General features: G+C 42.4%; 1 protein-coding gene across 1 annotated transcript in view; it reads left to right on the top strand.

Annotated features, from left to right (window-relative positions):
* The first annotated feature begins 2,283 nt into the window (after window positions 1-2,283).
* Window positions 2,284-19,933, top strand: part of LOC149198773 (uncharacterized) — a 31,745-nt gene continuing 14,095 nt past the window's right edge. The window contains exon 1 of the mRNA XM_089400353.1: window positions 2,284-2,625. Within this exon, the coding sequence (XP_089256479.1) occupies window positions 2,284-2,625 (342 nt within the window). The remainder of the gene's footprint in view (window positions 2,626-19,933) is intronic.

The following is a 19,933-nucleotide window of genomic DNA, read 5'->3' as shown; positions in this document are numbered from 1 at the left end:
TTAAAGCATGTCATGATGAACCATGCGGCGGACACTTTGCTGACAAGAGGACGACCTATAAAATCCTTTCTTTAGGATATTATTGGCCTTCTCTCTTCAAAGATGCAAAACAATATGTCAAAAGGTGTGACAGCTGCCAAAGAGTTGGGAGACCAACTCTTTCAAATGAAATGCCATTACAGCCACAGGTATGCCTTGAACCCTTTGAAAAATGGGCTTTAGATTTCATTGGACCTATTAACCCACCATCTAAGCAAAAGAAGTATATATTGGTTTGTACTGATTATGTTACTAAATGGGTAGAAGCAAAGGCATTGCCTTCTGCCACTGAAAATTCAGTTGTTCAATTTCTTTTTGAGGATATTTTTACTCGTTTTGGTGTCCCAAGAGAAATTGTGACAGATCAGGGAAGTCAATTTACATCTAACTTGATGGAGAAGCTGATGGAAGAATACAAAATCAAGCACTGAAGATCTACTCCATACCATCCGCAAGCAAATGGTCAAGTGGAATCTACAAACAAAGTTCTTGAAAGCATCATCACCAAAACTGTTCATCTCCACAGAAGAGATTGGGCAGAAAGGCTTCCTGAAGCCTTATGGGCCTATAGAACTACATGGAGAAACACAACAGGACATTCTCCCTATGAACTTGTTTATGGGAAAGAAGTCCTGCTCCCCATTGAGTTCCAAGTCAAGACCTTCAAGATGGCAGTTCAATTGGGGATGAGCCTATCAGAATCCCAAAAGCATAGAATGGAGCAGCTGAATGAGCTAGATGAGATAAGACAAGATGCAATTTTAAGGACTGATCTAGTTCAGCACCAAAGAACTAAGTGGCATGATCGACACATCAAAGAGAGAAAGTTTCAAAAGGGAGATTGGGCACTATTGTTTGATTCCAAGTTTAAGGACTTCAAAGGAAAATTTCAAACTCATTGGCTTGGACCATATGAGATTGATGAAGTCTTTAACAATGGAGCAGTTCGAGTGAAGACCATTGATGAGCTTCAGACTCCTCTCATTGTGAATGGCCACCGATTGAAAGTCTACCACAAGCCACTCTCAAAGGAGGAATTTGTTAAAATCTTCCAAGAAGATTCTGCAATGAGGCTGGTGGAGAAGAATTCTTCTCCTCCATCAGCCTAGTCTTTATTTCTTTCAGTTGAAAAAAAAAAAGAGAAGAAGAAAAAAAAAAAAAAATCTCTTGTATAAGCCTAAAAACCAATCTTGGATTGGCAGTCTTATGCAGAAAATATAAAGTGAAAATCAGGGTCACCTGACACTTTATATTTTCCAAAAAAAAAAAATCTCTCTTTCTCTTTCCATCTCATCCGCCATTTCATCCATCTCATCATCTCCATTCCACTTCATTTTTTCCTTCTAGTTCATTCATTCCATCTCATTTCCACCAATAAAGTCCCTCTCAGGACTATTCCATTCAGTTAAGTTTGTTCTAATCATCTTTGTGCAGGCAGAAAAGTGTTGTTGCAGTTTCCGCAGCCAGCACACTCTGTCTATGCAATCAAAGCAACTCTGTTTTCAAAAAGAAAAATTTACAGTCAGAGGTATCATCATCATCAAAGGGCAACACGGATACATAGCACCTACAAGGTCAGAAAGCAATCAAAAGTTAGCCACCATAATCAACAAAGGGATCAAATGCAAACGTATGAAGGCATGTTCCAAATTTTTAACCAATAGTTTAATGTCATTTATGCATGGTTTTGAAATCGTGGTAGGAGTCACTTAATGCAATGTTTGACAAGATTATCCCACTCCTCGTCCACTCCTCATCCACGATCACGCCTAATCCACCTCATCACCCTCCTAACAGTCCCCTAATTACTATTGATTCAAACTTAATACGAGCTGCTCTTCCATTAACTACTCGTACCTCAGTGACGTATACCAGTGTACTACGGCTCTACATGTGATCATTTCCGCAGCCAAGTGTACGTAGCCACCCGACGCTTAAGGATTTGGCTGTTGCTTCATCTCCATTTCCCGCATGCATAAACTCATTGTCATGTTGTTCTCTACTCTCTCATACCACCGTTTACATTCTCGTTTTCATACACCACTCTCGTTTTTACTATAAATCTCTCTGTTTTCTTTTTCCTCACCTCTCTGTTCAAAATCCCGATCAAAAGTTCTGCACCATACCGTTTATTACATTACGGCTACTCTGTTACACCCGTAATTCCCATGTTTTTTCCGTGAGCATTCTCCTCAAGTGTCCATATACCACTGTCAGAGCTTCAAGTAAAACTGAGAGCCGAAAATGGGGAAATTGTTAAGAGCAGAACCGGAGGGTTCGAAATTTTTAGAGGGTTACCCACAGACAAAGGAAGCACTGCAGAAATCCAAATGGTTGAAGTTCATCCAAAAATTTAAAGGGTACAATAAAGAGGTGACAAAGGCATTTGCCCGGTCATTTAATGGAAATACCGTGGAGGTAGGAGACCTGCAGTTCACCGTAACAGAGAGCACCTTGGCCACAGCAACCGGTTTGCCTCAAACAGGAGAACGCTGGTTCAAAAACAGAACAGTTGAAGATCAAGAGTGGAAAAATATGCTCAAGAATCCAAGTATGGATACCTCCATTTTCACTAAGAAAATCCCTGTACATGTCATTAAGGAAGAGTGGACTTCATTACTGTTGCTTGTTCAAAAAATTTTAACATGTGAAGGCCGCTTTGGTACCATGTATGTATACCATGCTAGAATTATAATGAACTTCATGGAGGGCCATGCCATCAACTTACCCTATTTTCTGTTAAGAAGCCTAACAAAAATGAGTTTTACTGTCCAAAAGAATATAGGCAATATTGAACCTCACTTGTATCATCATGGGTTCATTAGAATTCTTATAGAGGACCAATTGAAAAACAACAATGATACATGGGAAAAGTTTCTAGTTAGAAACCATTTTCAAGAGGTAGCTAAAGCCTCTATCAGCTCTCCTAGGATACCAAAGAGAAGTAGGAGAAGAGGGAAAGAAGTTGCTACCCAAGAGACTGCTGTAAAAGAAACTGCCCAAGAGACTGCTGAAGAAACTGTTCAAGAAACTGCCCAAGAAATTGCTCAAGAAGAAAGGAAAAAGGGAGGCAGAACTAAAAGACAAAAGAGGGATAAAGGGAAAGCCATTGTGCAAGAGTCATACCCTTCACCTGAGCCCTCAATTGAAGAATACTTCCAAACACTAGCTGATAGACTTGCTCAACTCCATGCTACTGCCCTCTCAAAGAAGAAACAAAAGCAAAAACAAAGTACCTTGCAAAAGCAAAAGAGCACTAGTGCCGTGAGAAGGAGCAGCAGACTAAAAAGGAAAATGAGGGTCACTAAAGACAAACAGCCACATTTTATTGACTTGGGAGAAAGTACACCTGAAAAGGTTGCTACCCAGCTTGATTTTGAATCAAGTTCCCCACGTGTTGAGGTCACTCCTCCACGTGAAGAAATCCCATTTCAGCAAGACCCTCAAACAGAGTTTGAATATGAACCAAGTCCAAGAAGATCACCTGACATTGACCTTGATCAGCAGGAGGTGTACAATTACTTGGAAACCTTAGAACAATCAGCTGCCGGTCCTAGCACTATCTTGCCTCTTGATCAACAGGTTCAATCTCTAAAACAAGAAGTGTTCGAGCTAGAAGTCCTGAATCGCCATATTAAACAGGAAAATGAAGCATTGAGAGAACAGAGCAAGGTGGACAAAATTGTCCACGACAACACAATGCTTCACTTGGGTCTTTGGCAGAAAAAGAATAGGAAATTGAAGAGGAAATGCAAGAAATTGAGCAGGGCCTTGATTAACTTGAAATTTAGGTGTTTGGTTAGAAAACCAAGAACAAATTTGGCAGCAAGAAGAAAAAGGAGAAGGTTGGATGTCTTGGCAGAGGCATCTGAGCATATGGACTGAAAAATCATGACAAAGTTTTGGTTGCATGAGGACATGCAACACCTTCACAGTGGGGGTATGTTGAGCCTCAAACCTGCACTCATTTACCCATCCTCCCAATAGCCTTTTCCTACTCATTTCCTTCTTTTGTCATCATTTCCTTCATCAACTTGTTCAATTCATTGCATTATAGGACTTTTTAACATGATTTGCTAATTGTGCTAATGATTGACTGTTGGTTTAGATTTTTGGTTCAAGTGCTGCAATTCCGCAGCTTATACAGGGTTTCCGCAGCCGATCCCAGATTCCGCAGCCATTTTCTTATTTGCTATGCTCCAGGTGTCCTCCAGGGGAAAGAGCCACATGGGCAAGTTTGTATGACTGTGTACATGGTGCGTGTGCTGTCAGCTCAGCCAAACTGGTCGTCTACACCCCTGGTCAACGCGGAGGTAACTCTGGTCAAACGGCAAGGTTGCAAACGGTGGCACGGCTCTGCGTGTTCAGGTGGAGCACGGAACGCACAGCTGGCCTCTTCTTTAGCCATGAAGACTGCAGGGGACAAGAATCCAACAGCGGATTTATCAACCACGATGACTGTTTCCTAAATCCGTGCACGGTGCTGTTGAACATGTCTTTTGCACAACTGTTAGTTAGCTTAGTTTACGCACAGAACAGTTTGTGTTTCTGCTATAAATAAAGTGTTTCCACACGCTGATTAGTTAGCCTTTAAGTTATTCTTTTTCTGTTGTTATTCAGTTTGTAAAACTCTGTTTCAAGACTATTTTACACAGCGTTTACGCTCCCCACTGTATTTTATTATGTGCTGATTTAATACCAAGAAGACAGTTCTGTTCTTACCTGCGTAGCTGATCTTTTTAATTGGTTGAAGTGGATGGAGGGCCCCTGTCTGCTACAACCATTGTACAGTAGCTTTTAAATTTATTTTCCTGCATTTCTTTTTTCTAATTTCCCTTGTATATTAATGTACAGTTTGATTTCTGCAATTTTGATTTCTTTTGACATGTATATTATTGTACAGTTTGAATTATGCTGCTTTACATTTTCGTACTTTTCATGACTGATCAGTGTGTGTTTTTGCAGCTTTATTAGGAGCCCGGGACAATGTGCTTTTCCTTATTTTTATCACTAGTGGCATTTGAAGTTGTCTTATCTAAACTGTTGACTTTTGCTTTGTTTTTCATTAGTTTCCTTGCTTAGTTAGTTTCCTTGCTTAGTTTACTTTATCAAGTTTTGTCAAGTTGCTAATCTCTTGATGGTTCTTTTTATCATAATTCACTAACTTTTATGGGACCAAAACATCATTTAATTGCAGCTTAGTTTATTTAGTTTTAGACTCATATTGCTAATTCACTCCTAACTCTTTTTCACATGATCAATTTAGCTAAAGGCAGAATGTTAAGGGAGAATTAAGTAGTGTGATTTGTCACTTAATTTTTGCATTGCTTTAGATTCAATAGAGGAGTTAGAGTAGTGTTCTTGCTTTCAATTGAGTTAATGTAGATGTCATTTTTATTCTTATCAGCAGTAAAGGTATTGGACTAGTGCCATTGGTCTTTTTGTTTGATGCTTTACTTTCATTTGAAGCTTTAATTTCATTCCAAGTTATTGTTCAAGTTTTCTCTTTAAATTTCAAGAAGCATTTAGAAATCGCCACATACACACACATTCACTCACTTGTTTATAACTTCATCACATCACATTAGGAAGATAAGTCAAACATGAACTAAAAACGACAAAAAGAACTAGGAAAGGTTGCTTAAGTATATATTGTACACTTCACTTCATCAGCTTACGAGCCCCGGGTTGACAATTTATGATAGCAATTTAGACAACACTAAATTGACCAAACATCACCCTCGGTAAGGGTGATTGGGTCAATAGACACCTTTGATGCCTTGACCTTCTTGCGCGACCATGTCCGCTCCGTCGAGTGTGGGCGCTTCAACTATGTTGACGTGGTTTGTGGGTCCGTACCTCCACCTTCTTCCTCTGCTTCCTACCCATATGAAGGAGACTTTTGGTCCTTGCACATCTTTGCAGCTACCTCCTATGTTGCTACTGTTGTTGCTGCCTTTTCCTATTCAACTCTTGTTTGTGTAGCGTCCCACGCCTCCTGAACTTCTGCTGCTTCTGCCTCCTTCCTTTTCTGAGGAGTGCACACATACAACTCCTACAGCTGTGCTCTGAGGGCCCCCAACACAATTTGGTTCTCCTGCATAAATTCTTGGAGGGCCTTGGAGGTGACATCGCGCACTATTTCACCGATGTCGTGTAGATCACCCTCGATAAGGGCGATCGGGTCAATAGACACCTTTGATGCCTTGACCTTCTTACGTGACCATGTCCGCTCGGTCGAGTGTGGGCGCTTCAACTATGTTGACGTGGTTTGTGGGTCCACACCTACACCTTCTTCCTCTGCTTCCTACCCCTATGAAGGCGACTTTTGGTCCTTGCGCATCTTCACAGCTGCCTCCTATGTTGCTATTGTTGCTGCTGCCTTTTCCTGTTCAACTCCTGTTTGTGCAGCGTCCCGCGCCTCCTATGTTTCTGTTGCTTCTGCCTCCTTTCTTTTCTTTTCTGCCAACTACGCGATGCGTAGTTAAGCCTCCTCTTTCTTCCTCTGTGCTACAGACTTCTATATCATCGCAATGTCTCAAGCACGCCACTCCGGTGGCCATGTCTCCATTACATTGAAAATTACATTGTTCGTGCTACAAAGGGTAGCTCTATCCATTTCTTGGTTGGGTCCTTGCACTCTCTAATGTATATGCTGTGGAAATCCACCTTGAACTCTGCAAAACTTTGCAGGTTGTCATAGACAGTGGGTGACAACCGCGGCTTGTGGTTGATCCCCATTCTGAGGTTCATCTCCATGAGCACCCAAAATATCTTACTGTCGCAAATCCTATTTGCATCCTTTGTGGCCCAGAGTGAAGCGTACTTCGCAGCCTCCGGCAGATCCCTGTCAATTGTGGGGAATTGACTATCTTCTGGCAATTCCTCTGCCACAAGCATTACGGACAGCAGAAACCATGTTTGGGTGTGGTGGAAATGTGGAAATGTGGTGGAGTTCTCATGCCTCTTCATGGCCTCTACCGTGGCCAAATCAATTCTTTTTCTCTCCGAGATATCCGCGGGGTCCTCTCCTTTTCACGGAAGCCGGGTGATGCGGTAAATAAAATGCTCCATGATGGGGATGGGCTCCTCCAAACACAAACACCCACCATGCACCAGGCAAAGCAGCTGCCTGATGACGAAAATTGTTATTGGGGTGCGGTGGAAATGTAGTACCCAAAGTAGATTTAGTAGCCCTGCCTTTTCCACTCCGCACAACCACTTTCGCGGCTCTAATTCTATTACCCCCGCTAAGGTGTTCTGCTTAGGCTTCATGAGATTCGTGGTCTCAAGGTGAGGGAAGTTCTCGTAGTCAACGAGGTCCCAATCTTCAAATTTCAAGCTCGGCACCCGTCCCAGGTGCGTGCCCTCAAAAATGATGTTATCTGGGAGGAGCGAGGTCTGGAGCGAGCTCTTGCTCTTGTTGAGATCCTTGGGCACTTTTGCCTTCCCTTTCTGCGGGGAGATATACGCGGGTAGCTTTGTTGGAAGGTATGCAGGCTCAATTTCCTCCTCCATGCCTTTGTCCTCGTCTTTGTCAATAATCAGGTCCTTCAGGTCTTCCTCATCGATTTCTATGTTAATGGCTTTCCCCTTCTCCTCCATCATCATCCTGGTGCGTAGTGGGTTTTGCGGGGACACCCATACGGGAACTATCACTTGTTTGTCCTTCTTTGGTCTTGGCGTGCATGGTGATTTCGAGATTTATACCACAATCCCAACACCTTTCGGGGCATCCCCCACAATTACGGCCCGCGTGGCCTCTTCGGCGGTACCTTCTGTCATTTCCATAATTTCCTTAGCTGCTGCCATCGTATCCGTCTAGAAATCTATCACTCGGGAACTTAGGTGCTCAATCAATGCTCAACACAACACAAACAGGGCTCTGCTCAATAAATCAATTCGCAAATGACCAAGTGTTATTTGTTGTGCAGCCCTTTGTAATTTATAGTGCCTTCTGAATTTGAATTCGATCGTTCCCCCCAAATCCAGTTCATTCATGCTCCCTTGGTGGCAGATTTTCGCAAATCTTGCCCATAAATCGCATCTTAAATGCCTACTGCCTGCTCCATTTGGTCTCAACTCGAACATCACATCATGAATAGTGACTTTAATGGTTACAATTTGGCTAGCCCGTGCGGCAGTGTAGGCACGGACACTATGACCCTTTGCTTCTGCACGCAGATCCAACATCATGCAGCTCCCGGGCAGAATAGTTTATAGTCCCGCACCTCCTTTGAATTGCCTAGAGCGCTAAGACTATGCTTCCCTCGGCTAGTGAGGTGGTCGCACCACCTGTATATGATTTCTTCGAGTCATCCATCATTCTTCCTAGAAAATACCCACCTCTTACAGTTACTAGTGACGTGCACACCTTATCATCTGCTCACCCTAGTTAATTCACTTAGTAATGTGTGGTCCAAGCCAAGGCATTATACTAATCAATGCGTGGCGATAGTCCTCAAACTTGTCCATTTGATCATGTGCATAATGTCTTATCACCTTGGTTTCCTTATCGTGAAAATCTGCCCTTATCCCATCCTCCAGCTTCTTGACTTCCGCTTCCGCCAGAGCGCTTTTCTTCCTTAATCGCACACATTCTTTCATCAGTTCTTGAAGCCTAATATCATTTTGTTGAATATCTTCATCAGATTCTACACGTTCTTTCTCCATTTCATCTAACTACGTGGTCCCTCCTCCTAGGGCACATCAACCCTTCATATCCCATGGCGCTACTATGTGCGGACTAGGCCTCCGGTTATCCATTAGGAGGACAGCGGTTACTCCAAAACCTAGCCTCGACGTCGTCTGTCGTGTTAGTTTCTTGCACGTCACTCTATATGCCCATAGGACTGCTGGTACACTCAAGTCCCAATCACTTCGCTGCATGCTACATACCTTATTCAAAGCTTCGCACACTTCGCTAAATTCCTGCGTATAGTTACCCTTATGTGCAATCATCTTTTGTTCACCATGTTTCTCCCCTTTGAGGAGCTTTTCACATTTCTGCTCTCCCAACACCTATGCATGGACTGTATCAATCAACGCAAAGTTCACATGCTTTTATGCAGGTTGTTTGCCATAGGCTCGTACCCATCTAGATAGATGCGTGCGCGGACTATCCCATCCCTAGTATTTATTTTTCAATCACATTATAGTCTTCCCAAACCGAGCACACATCATCTTCCTACATGCGTGCCAGTCTCCAAAGATTCCTTGGTGTGTACCCCACCACCTTGCAAGCACAATGCGCAGTACCCATTTCAAGGCCTCAAAGCGCTGCTGTTCGGAACTTCCCTTTCGAATTTGTTTAGGAAATCATCTGCCTCACTTAACAAATCATACTTAAGAAGATCCCTTACTTCCATTGATACACAATGCAACAATCTTGTCATCATGTTATAGTTCAACGTGGTTACTTCATGCAACCGGTTCTACCATCGTTCTATTTCTTCGTCAGAATCCGATGTATAGAAGCTTTCGCATTCCCATGAGATTCGTCCATCCGTTGTTGGATTCACCCAGTCTTGTTCTCGTGTGGTTATCTTGTAGATGAAATCTAGATCATCCTCGCTCTCATCGTCGCGCACTAGCTCTGTGTAACGCGATTCTTCCGCAAGGTCCAACGGTACAACTATGCCCAAAGACTTGTTCTCAAAAATCATTTTGTGCTTCTTTAGATTTATTACCCCATTCATGTTAGTGGCCCAATCTATCCCTAATAGCATGGGGGTAGGGATTGTTGTCATCAACAATCTCTATCACTTCAAAATCTGCTAGCACACTCGCCCCTTTGATATCTATAGTGACTCCCTGCAATCTTCCCATTGGCAGGATCTTCTGCTGGTTCGCCATTCGCAACTGGATAGGAGACCATTGCAGCGTAGGCCTCCCCATGTGCTCCCATGTCTACTTTGGCAGAACGTTCGCATCTTGTCAGTGTGATCATGCGCATCCTGTCTTATCACCTTTGTTTCCTTATCGAGAAAATCTGCCCTTATCCCGTCCTCCAACTTCTTGACTTCTGCTTCCGCCAGACTGCTTTTATTCCTTAATCACACCCATTCTTTCATCAGTTCCTGGAGCCTAATATAATTTTGTTGAATGTCTTCATCAGATTCCGCGCGTTATTTCTCCATTTCTTCTAATTATGCGGTCCCTCCTCCAGGGCACGTCAACCCTTCATATCCCATGGCGCTACTAGTATGGACTAGGCCTACAGTTATCCATTAGGAGGACAGTGGTTACTCCAAAACCTAGCGTCGACGTCGTTTGTCGTGTTAGTTTCTGGCACATCACTCTATACGCCCATAGGATTGTTGGTACGCACAGGTCCCAATCACTTCGCTGCAAACTACATACCTTGTTCAAAGCTTTGCACACTTCGCTAAATGTCTGCGTATGGTTACCCTTTTGTGCGATCATCTTCTATTCACCATGTTGCTCCCCTTTGAGGAGCTTTTCACATTTATGCCCTCCCAACACCTATGCATGGATCGTATCAATCAACGCAAAGTTCACATGCTTTCACACAGGTTGTTTGCCATAGGCTCGTACCCATCTGGATAGATGCGTGCACAAACTATCCCATCCCTGCTATTTATTTTCAATCAAATTATAGGCTTCCCAAACTGGGCGCACATCATCCTCCTACATGTGCACCAGTCTCCAAAGCTTCCTTGGTGTGTACCCCACCACCTTGCAGGCGTAATGCACAGTACCCATTTCAAAGCCTCAAAGCGCTACTGTTCCGACACTTCACTTTCGAATTTGTTTAGGAAATCATCTACCTCGCTTAACCCATCATACGTAAGCAGATCCCCTACTTCCATTGATACATAGCGTAATGATCTTGTCATCATGTTATAGTTCAATGTGGTTACTTCGTGCCACTGGTTCTACCATCGTTCTATTTCTTTGTCAGAATCTGATGTACGGGAGCTTTCACGTTCCCATGAGATTCGTCCATCCGCGGTTGGATTCACCCAGTCTTGTTCTCACGCGGTTATCTTGTAGATGCAATCTAGATCATCCTCGCTCTCATCATCGCGCACTGGCTTCGTGTAATGTGATCCTTCTGCAGGGTCCAACGGTACAACTATGCGCAGAGACCTGTTCTCAAAAATCATTTTGCGCTTCTTTAGATTTATTACCCCATTCCTGTCAATGGCCCAATCTATCCTTAGTAGCGTGGGGTAGGGATTGTTGTCATCAACAATCTCTATCACTTCAAAATCTGCTAGCACATTCGCCCCTTTGATATCTATAGTGACTCCCTGCAATCTTCCCATAGGTAGGATCTTCTTCTGGTTCGCCATTCGCAACTGGATAGGAGACCATTGCAGCATAGGCTTCCCCATGCGCTCCCATGTCTGCTTTGGTAGAACGTTCGCATCTGATCCCAAGTTCAAAATCACTTGATCCATCTCGTATTCTCTTATTTGCGTGGTCATTCTCATTTCTCTTCCTGTCCTCATCGCATGCTTTCCAACCTTCCTGACTACATGTTGTTCACCTAGCGCGGTCCCTACGCATCTATTGATGAGTTTCTGCAACCCTTTTACAACCTTGTTGTCGCGCAGCAGCTTCGTGCATGTCTTCAGGAACATTGTGAGCATTGATGGTTCCATGTCTGGCTCCGCCCTTCCTTTAGTTCCTGAAGTGGAGGCCTCAACGAAGCTCTCCCTAGCTCCCATGAAGGTTTCCTTAGCGTGCTCCAAATCAAACTCTGGTTCTTTCTTTGGAGCCTTGCGAACCTAAGTACTATCTTCAGGTTGCTTTCCCTTGTCATCCCTGTCGTAATTCCATCTTGGAGCACGATGTTTACATTCAGGTCCTCCTCACGTGGCTCCGACCTCATCATTTACAGGTTCTGAGTCGGGGGAGGTTGGAGTGCTCCCTTATCGCGCAACCTTGCTATCAGTGTGGGACAATCCTCCATCTCATGATCAAAAAATGTAAAATACAAGCACGACGGATGCATCAGATTTGTACAATTGCGGGCATAATGTCCTAGCCCTCCGCAATTGTAACATATTAGCTGTCCGCGCCCTCTCCCAAACCCTCCTCCCCCTCTACCTCGTCCGCGCCCCTAAATCGGTGCGCTCCATTCCAACATTTTGGTTAAGGGGCCGCATTTTGGCCTGAACTCTATAAGTAGGAGTCCTATCCATCATCAGCTCATAACTTCTATAGTTGTACTCATCATGTCCTACTGACCTACAGAAATTATAGAACAACTGCTAGGAATTTTGCTTGTACTTCTACAATAAGTGGCAGTTGTCTGTGGCATGCTTTCCCCCTATTTGAAAAATCGCGCACCATAATGCAGGCACTACGCTAAGCCCTGCTTGTGTCTCCAGCCTCAATGGCATTGATCCCCCTCTCACGAGGTAATTCTCAAACACCGGTTAATGGTACTTGTCATGTCCCTGACCCTTGCATTTTACGCACCATACTTCTTCACGCACCTTTGAGCAATTTGTTTGGTCTTGCTTCAGGCTCTACATCTCGAGGCATAAGTTCTTCAGCTACGCATGAATCTGCTGAACTCCTAGATTAGGATCCTGTATCGGAGTTTCATGCAGCCTCATCGCGGCCTCTAATGCTTCGGCTTGAGTTGTTATTATTTACTATGAAAACACATTCCTCAAATGTGGTGCTAGTGATGGTACAAACCATGCGTGGTGTTGTCCATCTGTCATAGTCATGTTGGCTTCGTGAATCATACATTTCAACCTTTGATCCAACTCCCAAGGAGTCTCACCTGGTAGCATCATGATTTCTTTGAACCCAATTATTGACTGCGCTTCTGATTTTGGCTTGCTAAATTCCTTAGTTAGCGCGGCTTGAACCTCCCTGATTCCTGCATTCGGATTATTGCTCGAGTGCTTAATGTACTAGTTCAATGCGCGATCCTACATGGCACTGACCAACGTATCTTTCTTGATTGCATCATCTGTCACTCCTTGTGCTTCCCATACATCTTTTATGACGAACCAAAACTGATCTAGATCTTCATTTCTGACTCCTTTGAACACCGGCAACTTTATTGAGCTTAGCATATTACAGCGCAGTGGTGGTGGAGGTGGGGTGGGCGAGGATGGAGGTGATGGTGATGAAAATAGCGGTGGTGTGGGTGGAGGTGGTATGTGCGGAATCCTCTTCCTTATCAAGTTGATCGCACTGCGCGGAGATACCTGTGCAAGCTCTTCCTCGCCCCTTCGCGAAGGTGAGATCAGGGGGCTAGTTTCTAGTTCCACACTTCCTTCGTTTCTGTAAATTCTTCCACTTCACATAGCCCCGAACATCAATGTAACCACATAATCCGTTTTTCACGCAATAGCATTTTTATCCAAGCTTTCAAAGACTTAACGTACTTACCTCGCGGTCCTTTGAGGAAGCGTAGCTCTGCCTCGTTATAGCTGACTGAAGTGTCTACCGGGAATTCAGTAATGAATCCTCCTATAATTCGATCGAGCCAATGATCAACAGCCCATGTGATCTTATCCTCTGATTCTTCCAACCTCCGCATTAACTCTGGGGTCCACACAATAGGACTATCAAGCCTGCACCTTCCTTGGCTATCTGCTAGCTTCGTAGTCCACTCGTATAGCTCAGTGGGGAATGACACAAAGAAAATTTCGTGGATTTCTGTATACAGGTAACATTCTAACCACTCTTCTTTTGTCAGTCGCGAATTCCTGTTCTCCTGCACCGCAAACTCGTGAATCTTTCTGTCAATCTAGTCTTTGATTTCCTTCTTAGTTGGATTCCAATGATGCAACATCAGACATCTCTTATGCAGATCTCGGTCCCGGCAACGGAACCATTTGTTGGCTTTTTGGGGCCTGACCTAGGTTCAGAGTTAATTAGCTAAGCCAATCCCTATACTACTGGCCCTTTCGACAACAGTTCCGGGAGCATGGACTGAGGTCTCACCCGAAGTAATATGGGAGGGTGTTGGAACCAGGTCTCCGCACCCTTGAGATGTCTGAGGGACTGATTGGATCCAACTGTTAGGTCCTTTACGCAGGTTGCTTCGCGCATTTCCCAGGCCTTCGTGCCCTGATGCACTACCTTTGTGCAGCCCTATCCAGGGACTGTGGAGCTTCCATGCTGCTAGAACAGCGCTCTGCGCTATTCCCTTAAGACGGCCCCGAAACCTTACTTATCTTCTCATACTAGTTAATTATCCTCGCGTAAATGGATGTCTTACGTTATACTTATTTATACAACACATTCCATTAAGTTTTCGCATGTAAATAAACAGTAAACTTGCAATTTATACCCAATCATACATTAAAATAGGAAAAAATACACCGAAATATGGTAAGCTTCTCTTTATTAATTCTTCAAACAATTATAGACTCGACATGTCCTGTGCACTCGACTACAGAGCCTTCTCCTACTCTTTTTTAGCCGATCATATGCCTCCATTTGATTGTTTACCCCTTTTGAGGAACAGCTGTGACGAGTGATTCTATTAGCCATCTTCTTTACACTGTCGTGATTGAAAAGTTCTAAACCTTACCTGGAACCAGCTGCTATCTGAAAACATCACTCGTTCCTCAAAAAACGAGTCTCCTTTAAGCTCTTTTCGTCTGACTCGTAAAATATGAAAAGATTGCTGAGCAATTGGCCTCTCCAGCTCGTTAAAGTGATTGGAAGTGCCATCCCTCCTCTAGACTTTAATCTTTTTGGACCTGAGGGATCATTACACAAAACGATCGAGCGTTTGTCTTGTTCGGCTCCTTAAAACTATCGAAAAATCATCCCTTTCGTATTATTTTATACTTTTTTGGACTTAAGGGATTATATTACGAAAAAGGAATACTGGAGTTTCCTTTCCGCCTCTTTTCAGACTCTCTAAAACTGAAAAGGACTGAGTTATCTTTGTCGTTAAACTCGTTAAAACAATAGCGACAAACTTGTCCATTACAGAGAAGAGCAAGTTTCACTGTCGCTAGGCTCGTTAAAACATAGCGATAGGTTTTCCCGAAGGGCAAATTATAGATCAAGCATATGTTATCCTCCTCAAGCTTGACAAAAATAAAGAGGTACTGGTCAACAATGACTAGGGAAAAATTGAGAAGAAAACTTGAAGAAACTTTATTGGTAGCAGGTCGCTCTTAAACATGACACTTTCACTCCACCACCATGATTGAGTCGGGTTGGGTTATTCCGTTCACCGGTCATATCACCATTGGTCCTCCACACCATCCGTCTTTGGGGTTAACATTACCAATCCATTTTAGTGTCGTCAATATGTTCAAGAGAAGTCGCTCAGAGAATTCACCAACCCAGCTTGTGTCTCATCTGTTGCAATACCTTCACGTTTCATTCTTTCATGACCACCACCCTAAACCTTGTATCATCAGATCATTTTCACCTCCACAAAATCATTTTCTCTGTTTCGTGTCGTAGATGCGAGATTCATTAAGGCCCTCCTACGATGGTCACTTCTTGTCGACATCAGCTCATTATCCAAGAAGTCGACTTAGGAACAACCCTTTCAGTACTTTGAAGCTTGCATGCCTCAATGGCAAGTTTCTCACTTATGGCGACAAGTTTACATCAATGGCCTTCGACCGAAATATTTTGCATGGTGTTCGACATCAGCTTATGTATTCACACCACGTGAATTTTACTGCAGTACCTTGAGGGTCATCATCATTATCGGTGATTCCTCTTGCGCCTATTAACAACTTACATCATTGGCTGGTAATCAGGCGATGTCTTTCCATGTTCGACACCAGAACATCTTTTCACATGGATTGACTTGTACTTCGAGTGAAGATTGAACGAGTTTGAAGACCCGGATCTAGTTTCATCCATCCAGGCTGCGATATATTTAGGAAAATAAAGACATCAAATGTACATCATCGTTGTACAGATAATCATCCAAACTAAGGGATGATGGCTCCACCAGAATCATCAGTCTGCACACAGACGGTTGTCTATCCTATGTACGTGAAAATGAATTTATAAATTTGAGCATGGGAATGCCCGCCTCAGCAAGATCATGAAAATATTATGAAGAAAGATAATGTATTTTATTGTATCTTATTACAGGTCACCTTCCAGTTCGAAAAACCTCAGATCCTCATGATAAAACATTTCACCCAACATCAAAAGATTTATGACCTCATGCTTTAGGGGGCAACTGTTATAGACATATTTGGGCACTGCAACCCCAATTGCATATGTCCATAAACTGAGGGCTTCTAAGTCCCTAAAAGTGTTGTTTCATATCCTAAAGGAGCAAGGTCAGCTGATTACATTATCTCCCAGAAGTTCTCCCTAAAAAACTACTCAGAACTGATCAAAACAGGACCATACAGACTGCTCAGTGCTAAGGGTGCGATGCATCTCACCTGCCACAAGCAAAAAGTGCAATGCATACTGAAGAGCCCTTCTGTAGGGTGCGATGAGCGAGAGTAGACAAATGGCAGAGGCAATTGGCTAGGTGGAAACCCAGAGGATCTTCTAGAAACTACCCATTTGACACTTGCCTCTCTGAATTCGCCCATGGATGAGTAAGAGATCATGAAATCTCCAAGTGGAACCAAGAACTACCAGAGAGATGACACTAATCAAAATCCCAGAAGCTGACTCACCAACTTGCAAATATCTATATATGGATCCCTCATCCTAGAGATCCAGAGGCTAGAATTTTGTATTTTGTAAGGAAGTGTTGTTGGTTTCTCTATGCAACATTGTACTGTTGGGTGATCTAAGCTTTTCATGAGGTGAAGAGGGCTTTCATGCTGGGAGGATGGCGCTGGGTCAGACCAATAGGTTGTAATCCTCTCTTCTACTACTTCTATCAATAAAGCTATTCGAGTTTTCCTCCATATTCTTGTACATCTCTGAATCTTGTATTGATATATGCATTTGTATGGTTAATATACATCTGATCCTATATTGTTTACGGTTATAGATCTCTATGCTTTGATGGTATTACGCTGCTTTGACTCTACAGGTGTTCTTTGAAGCGGGACAAGTAAGGAAGGAGTGGCGAAGCTCTATTAAAGGAGGGAGGAAACAAATAAGGAGCCAAGCGAAAGACTGAGGTTGGTACTCTTTGCTTCTCTCTCGTCTATCTCTCATAAAGGAAAACATAAGTAACTTTAGTTTGTTTGTTTCTAAGATAGCTACCCGTCTTAGTGGGACTAGCAGCTCTGAATAGACACTAGTTTTCCCGATAACGCAAGGGGATTCCATGCCCAACACTATGTGATACTTCAATGGAATTGGTTGCGTGTAGAGGAAAATAAGTGGCATAAACCAATCAAATTTGAGGATATGTGTTGTTCTTGGATTAGTTATTGATAAACGATAAAGGTTGGTAGGCGAACACGCCCTTACAGAATACCTTCGGTGTAAATAATCTATTTGAAAAAGGTATCGATTCTTCATTGTACTATTGTTCAGAATTTTACAATGAATTTACATTCTCTAATTCTCATCTTTCTTTGTAAGTAAAATAGCTAAAAAAAATATCCCCGTTGGGGGTGATGAACGCGGGTTATACACAGGACTTGAGCATTAATAGCCGTCCCACGTGGCAATTATGAGTCTGATGTGTGTTGGGAAAGCAAAGCAAGGAGGCCTGCATAAGAACATTCTCAATGCACACGAGGTTATAACACCAATGACAATGGCATGCACATGTATTTTCTAGAATTGTGAGATGAGAGCTTGGCCTATAAAAGGAATTGTTTGCTTGGGAACTATAGGTGACCTCACTGGAGAGCCAAGCATGTTCCTTGATAAGTTGGGGTGGTCATCTGTGGACGAAAAGAAGAAACATGGAGGGGTATAATGTAATATGGGACCCAAGCTCGAACTTCTCTCTGGCTTCGGCTCTCTCAGTGAGAGTGATTCACAACATAGAGAACTTAGGCAAGGTGTTCTGCCAGGAGGGCAGGTGATAGTGCGGGGGCTTGAGCATTTATTGAGGTAATTCAACTCATTTTTCCTTATGTAGTGGTTAACATGTGGAATGCTCAAGTAGTGTGGCCCAATTGCTAGTCCGACCAGTTCGAAAAGGGGTCATTATTCTCCTGTGGGTGGCCCTGGAGAGCATTCTCCCTCTTCTTCTTTTGTATTTGTCTTGGGTGGCCCCGAAGTTCTTTATGCCTAGTGGAGACTCGGGTGTCTGTGTCCTTAAGGGCTCTTAAGAGTAAGTGAAGTTGAAGTAGAAGGGTTGGGGATAACTGTGAGAGGTGCATTATCGTAGAGATCTGGTGTTGTATCTATGTGGAGGTTGCAATTAGGGGTAACTTGTCTGTATTGTGCTACCTTTATAGAAGAGTGGATATTGAACAGTCGCGACCTTGGTTAATTGAAGTGTCGATTGTAGATATTTGTATTATCTTTGTGAGAGGAGCTGGGTTTACTAGAAATTCTTTAATTGCCTCACATAACTGGTGTGGGGAGGCAGCGTACTCTCCTCTTTCACAGTTAGAGAGTGTATACGCTGTTGTTGTGGTTTGATCATTTGTCATTTTAAAAAATAATAAAAGTGTTTGGCCTACCCAAAAAGAACTTAAAAAACCACACAATAAATTTCTTGCCATCTCCCTTCCCGCTTCGATAGTGGTACCGTTGAAATCCCTTTGAAAAAAAACCAATAAAGTATGTGGATGTGGAGTTGTTGAAGACAAATTGGGTATTGAGGGGATGCTAAATGCACATGTTTGAAGAGAATCAAGGCAGCGCACATGCAATCAAGAATTAAAATGCAATGAGAATTAAACGCACATGCATCGAGAGTGATGGTAACCCCCGAAGTCTGAAACTGCCATTTTTCCTTGGAAACCAGGAAGCTGTACGTGGTAGTTAATATTAATCTATGTTTTGATACACATATTTATAAGTATTTTATTCATTAAAAGACTATTCAACGCTGAGTATTGTTTATAGTTGTCATAATGGCGACAACTCGTTGCCAGATTCCCGGGATTGTCCTTTGACTTTAAGGATTCATTAATGGAGTTGCGTGAGAATTGCTGCCTATTGCCATGTTATAATAGCATTATATTAACACTCACTCTAATTACTTCCCATTTTAAATGGTTTATCCCACTCTACTTACTTTCCATTTTAAATGATTTATGCAAGTGGGAGTGGGAGTGGGAGTGGGAGTGGGGGTGGGAAATTTGACGTGGTTTGGATGTTCACTGAAACCGCCATTTTTCCTTTGGAAAAAAGGAAGCACTACGTGAGAGTTAATATTAATTGATAAGTATTTTATTCATTAAAGACAACCGACCCCTGGATATTTTATTCATTAAAGACATCTCACCGCTGGATTCCCTCCATTGTGAGTATTGTTTATAGATTTGTTATAATAGCGACAACTCATGGCCAGATTCCGGGGATTTTCATTTTCATTTGACGATTCATTATTTGACAATTGATGTCGACTTTTCATATGCTCGTGAGTTTTCAACCATGTTATGAACAACATTATATTAACACTCTACTTTCCATTTTAAATCTTTATGCAAGTGGGGGTAAATTATATTAACTCTACTTTTCATTTTAAGTGATTTATGCAAGTGGTGTTGGTGTTGGGATAAGAATTTGACCATGTTTATTTTTTTCTCTTTATATATGTTCACTCTAATTTAATTTTATTGGGAAATTTTATCAATATAAATAAGATTATAAATTATTCTAAATTTTTTTAGAAATTATTATATATATATTTAAAAGGTTTTATACTTTTCTAATTTATGTGGGTTAAAAATAACTTTTAAATTTTAAATTTTATTTTAAATTTATTTTCATCAATCACATGAGTTATCCATATAAATAAGGTTATAAATTATTATATATATTTCAAAAGTTTTATATTTTTCTAATTTATGTGAGTGACTTAAAA

Source organism: Pinus tabuliformis, chromosome 2_1, assembly GCF_031772625.1.
Source record: "Pinus tabuliformis cultivar Carrire ecotype Pingquan chromosome 2_1, CPIR1, whole genome shotgun sequence".
Classification (NCBI taxonomy): Eukaryota; Viridiplantae; Streptophyta; class Pinopsida; order Pinales; family Pinaceae; genus Pinus; species Pinus tabuliformis.
Note: the sequence above shows the minus strand (reverse complement) of the source record. Positions and strands in the feature narration are given on the sequence as shown.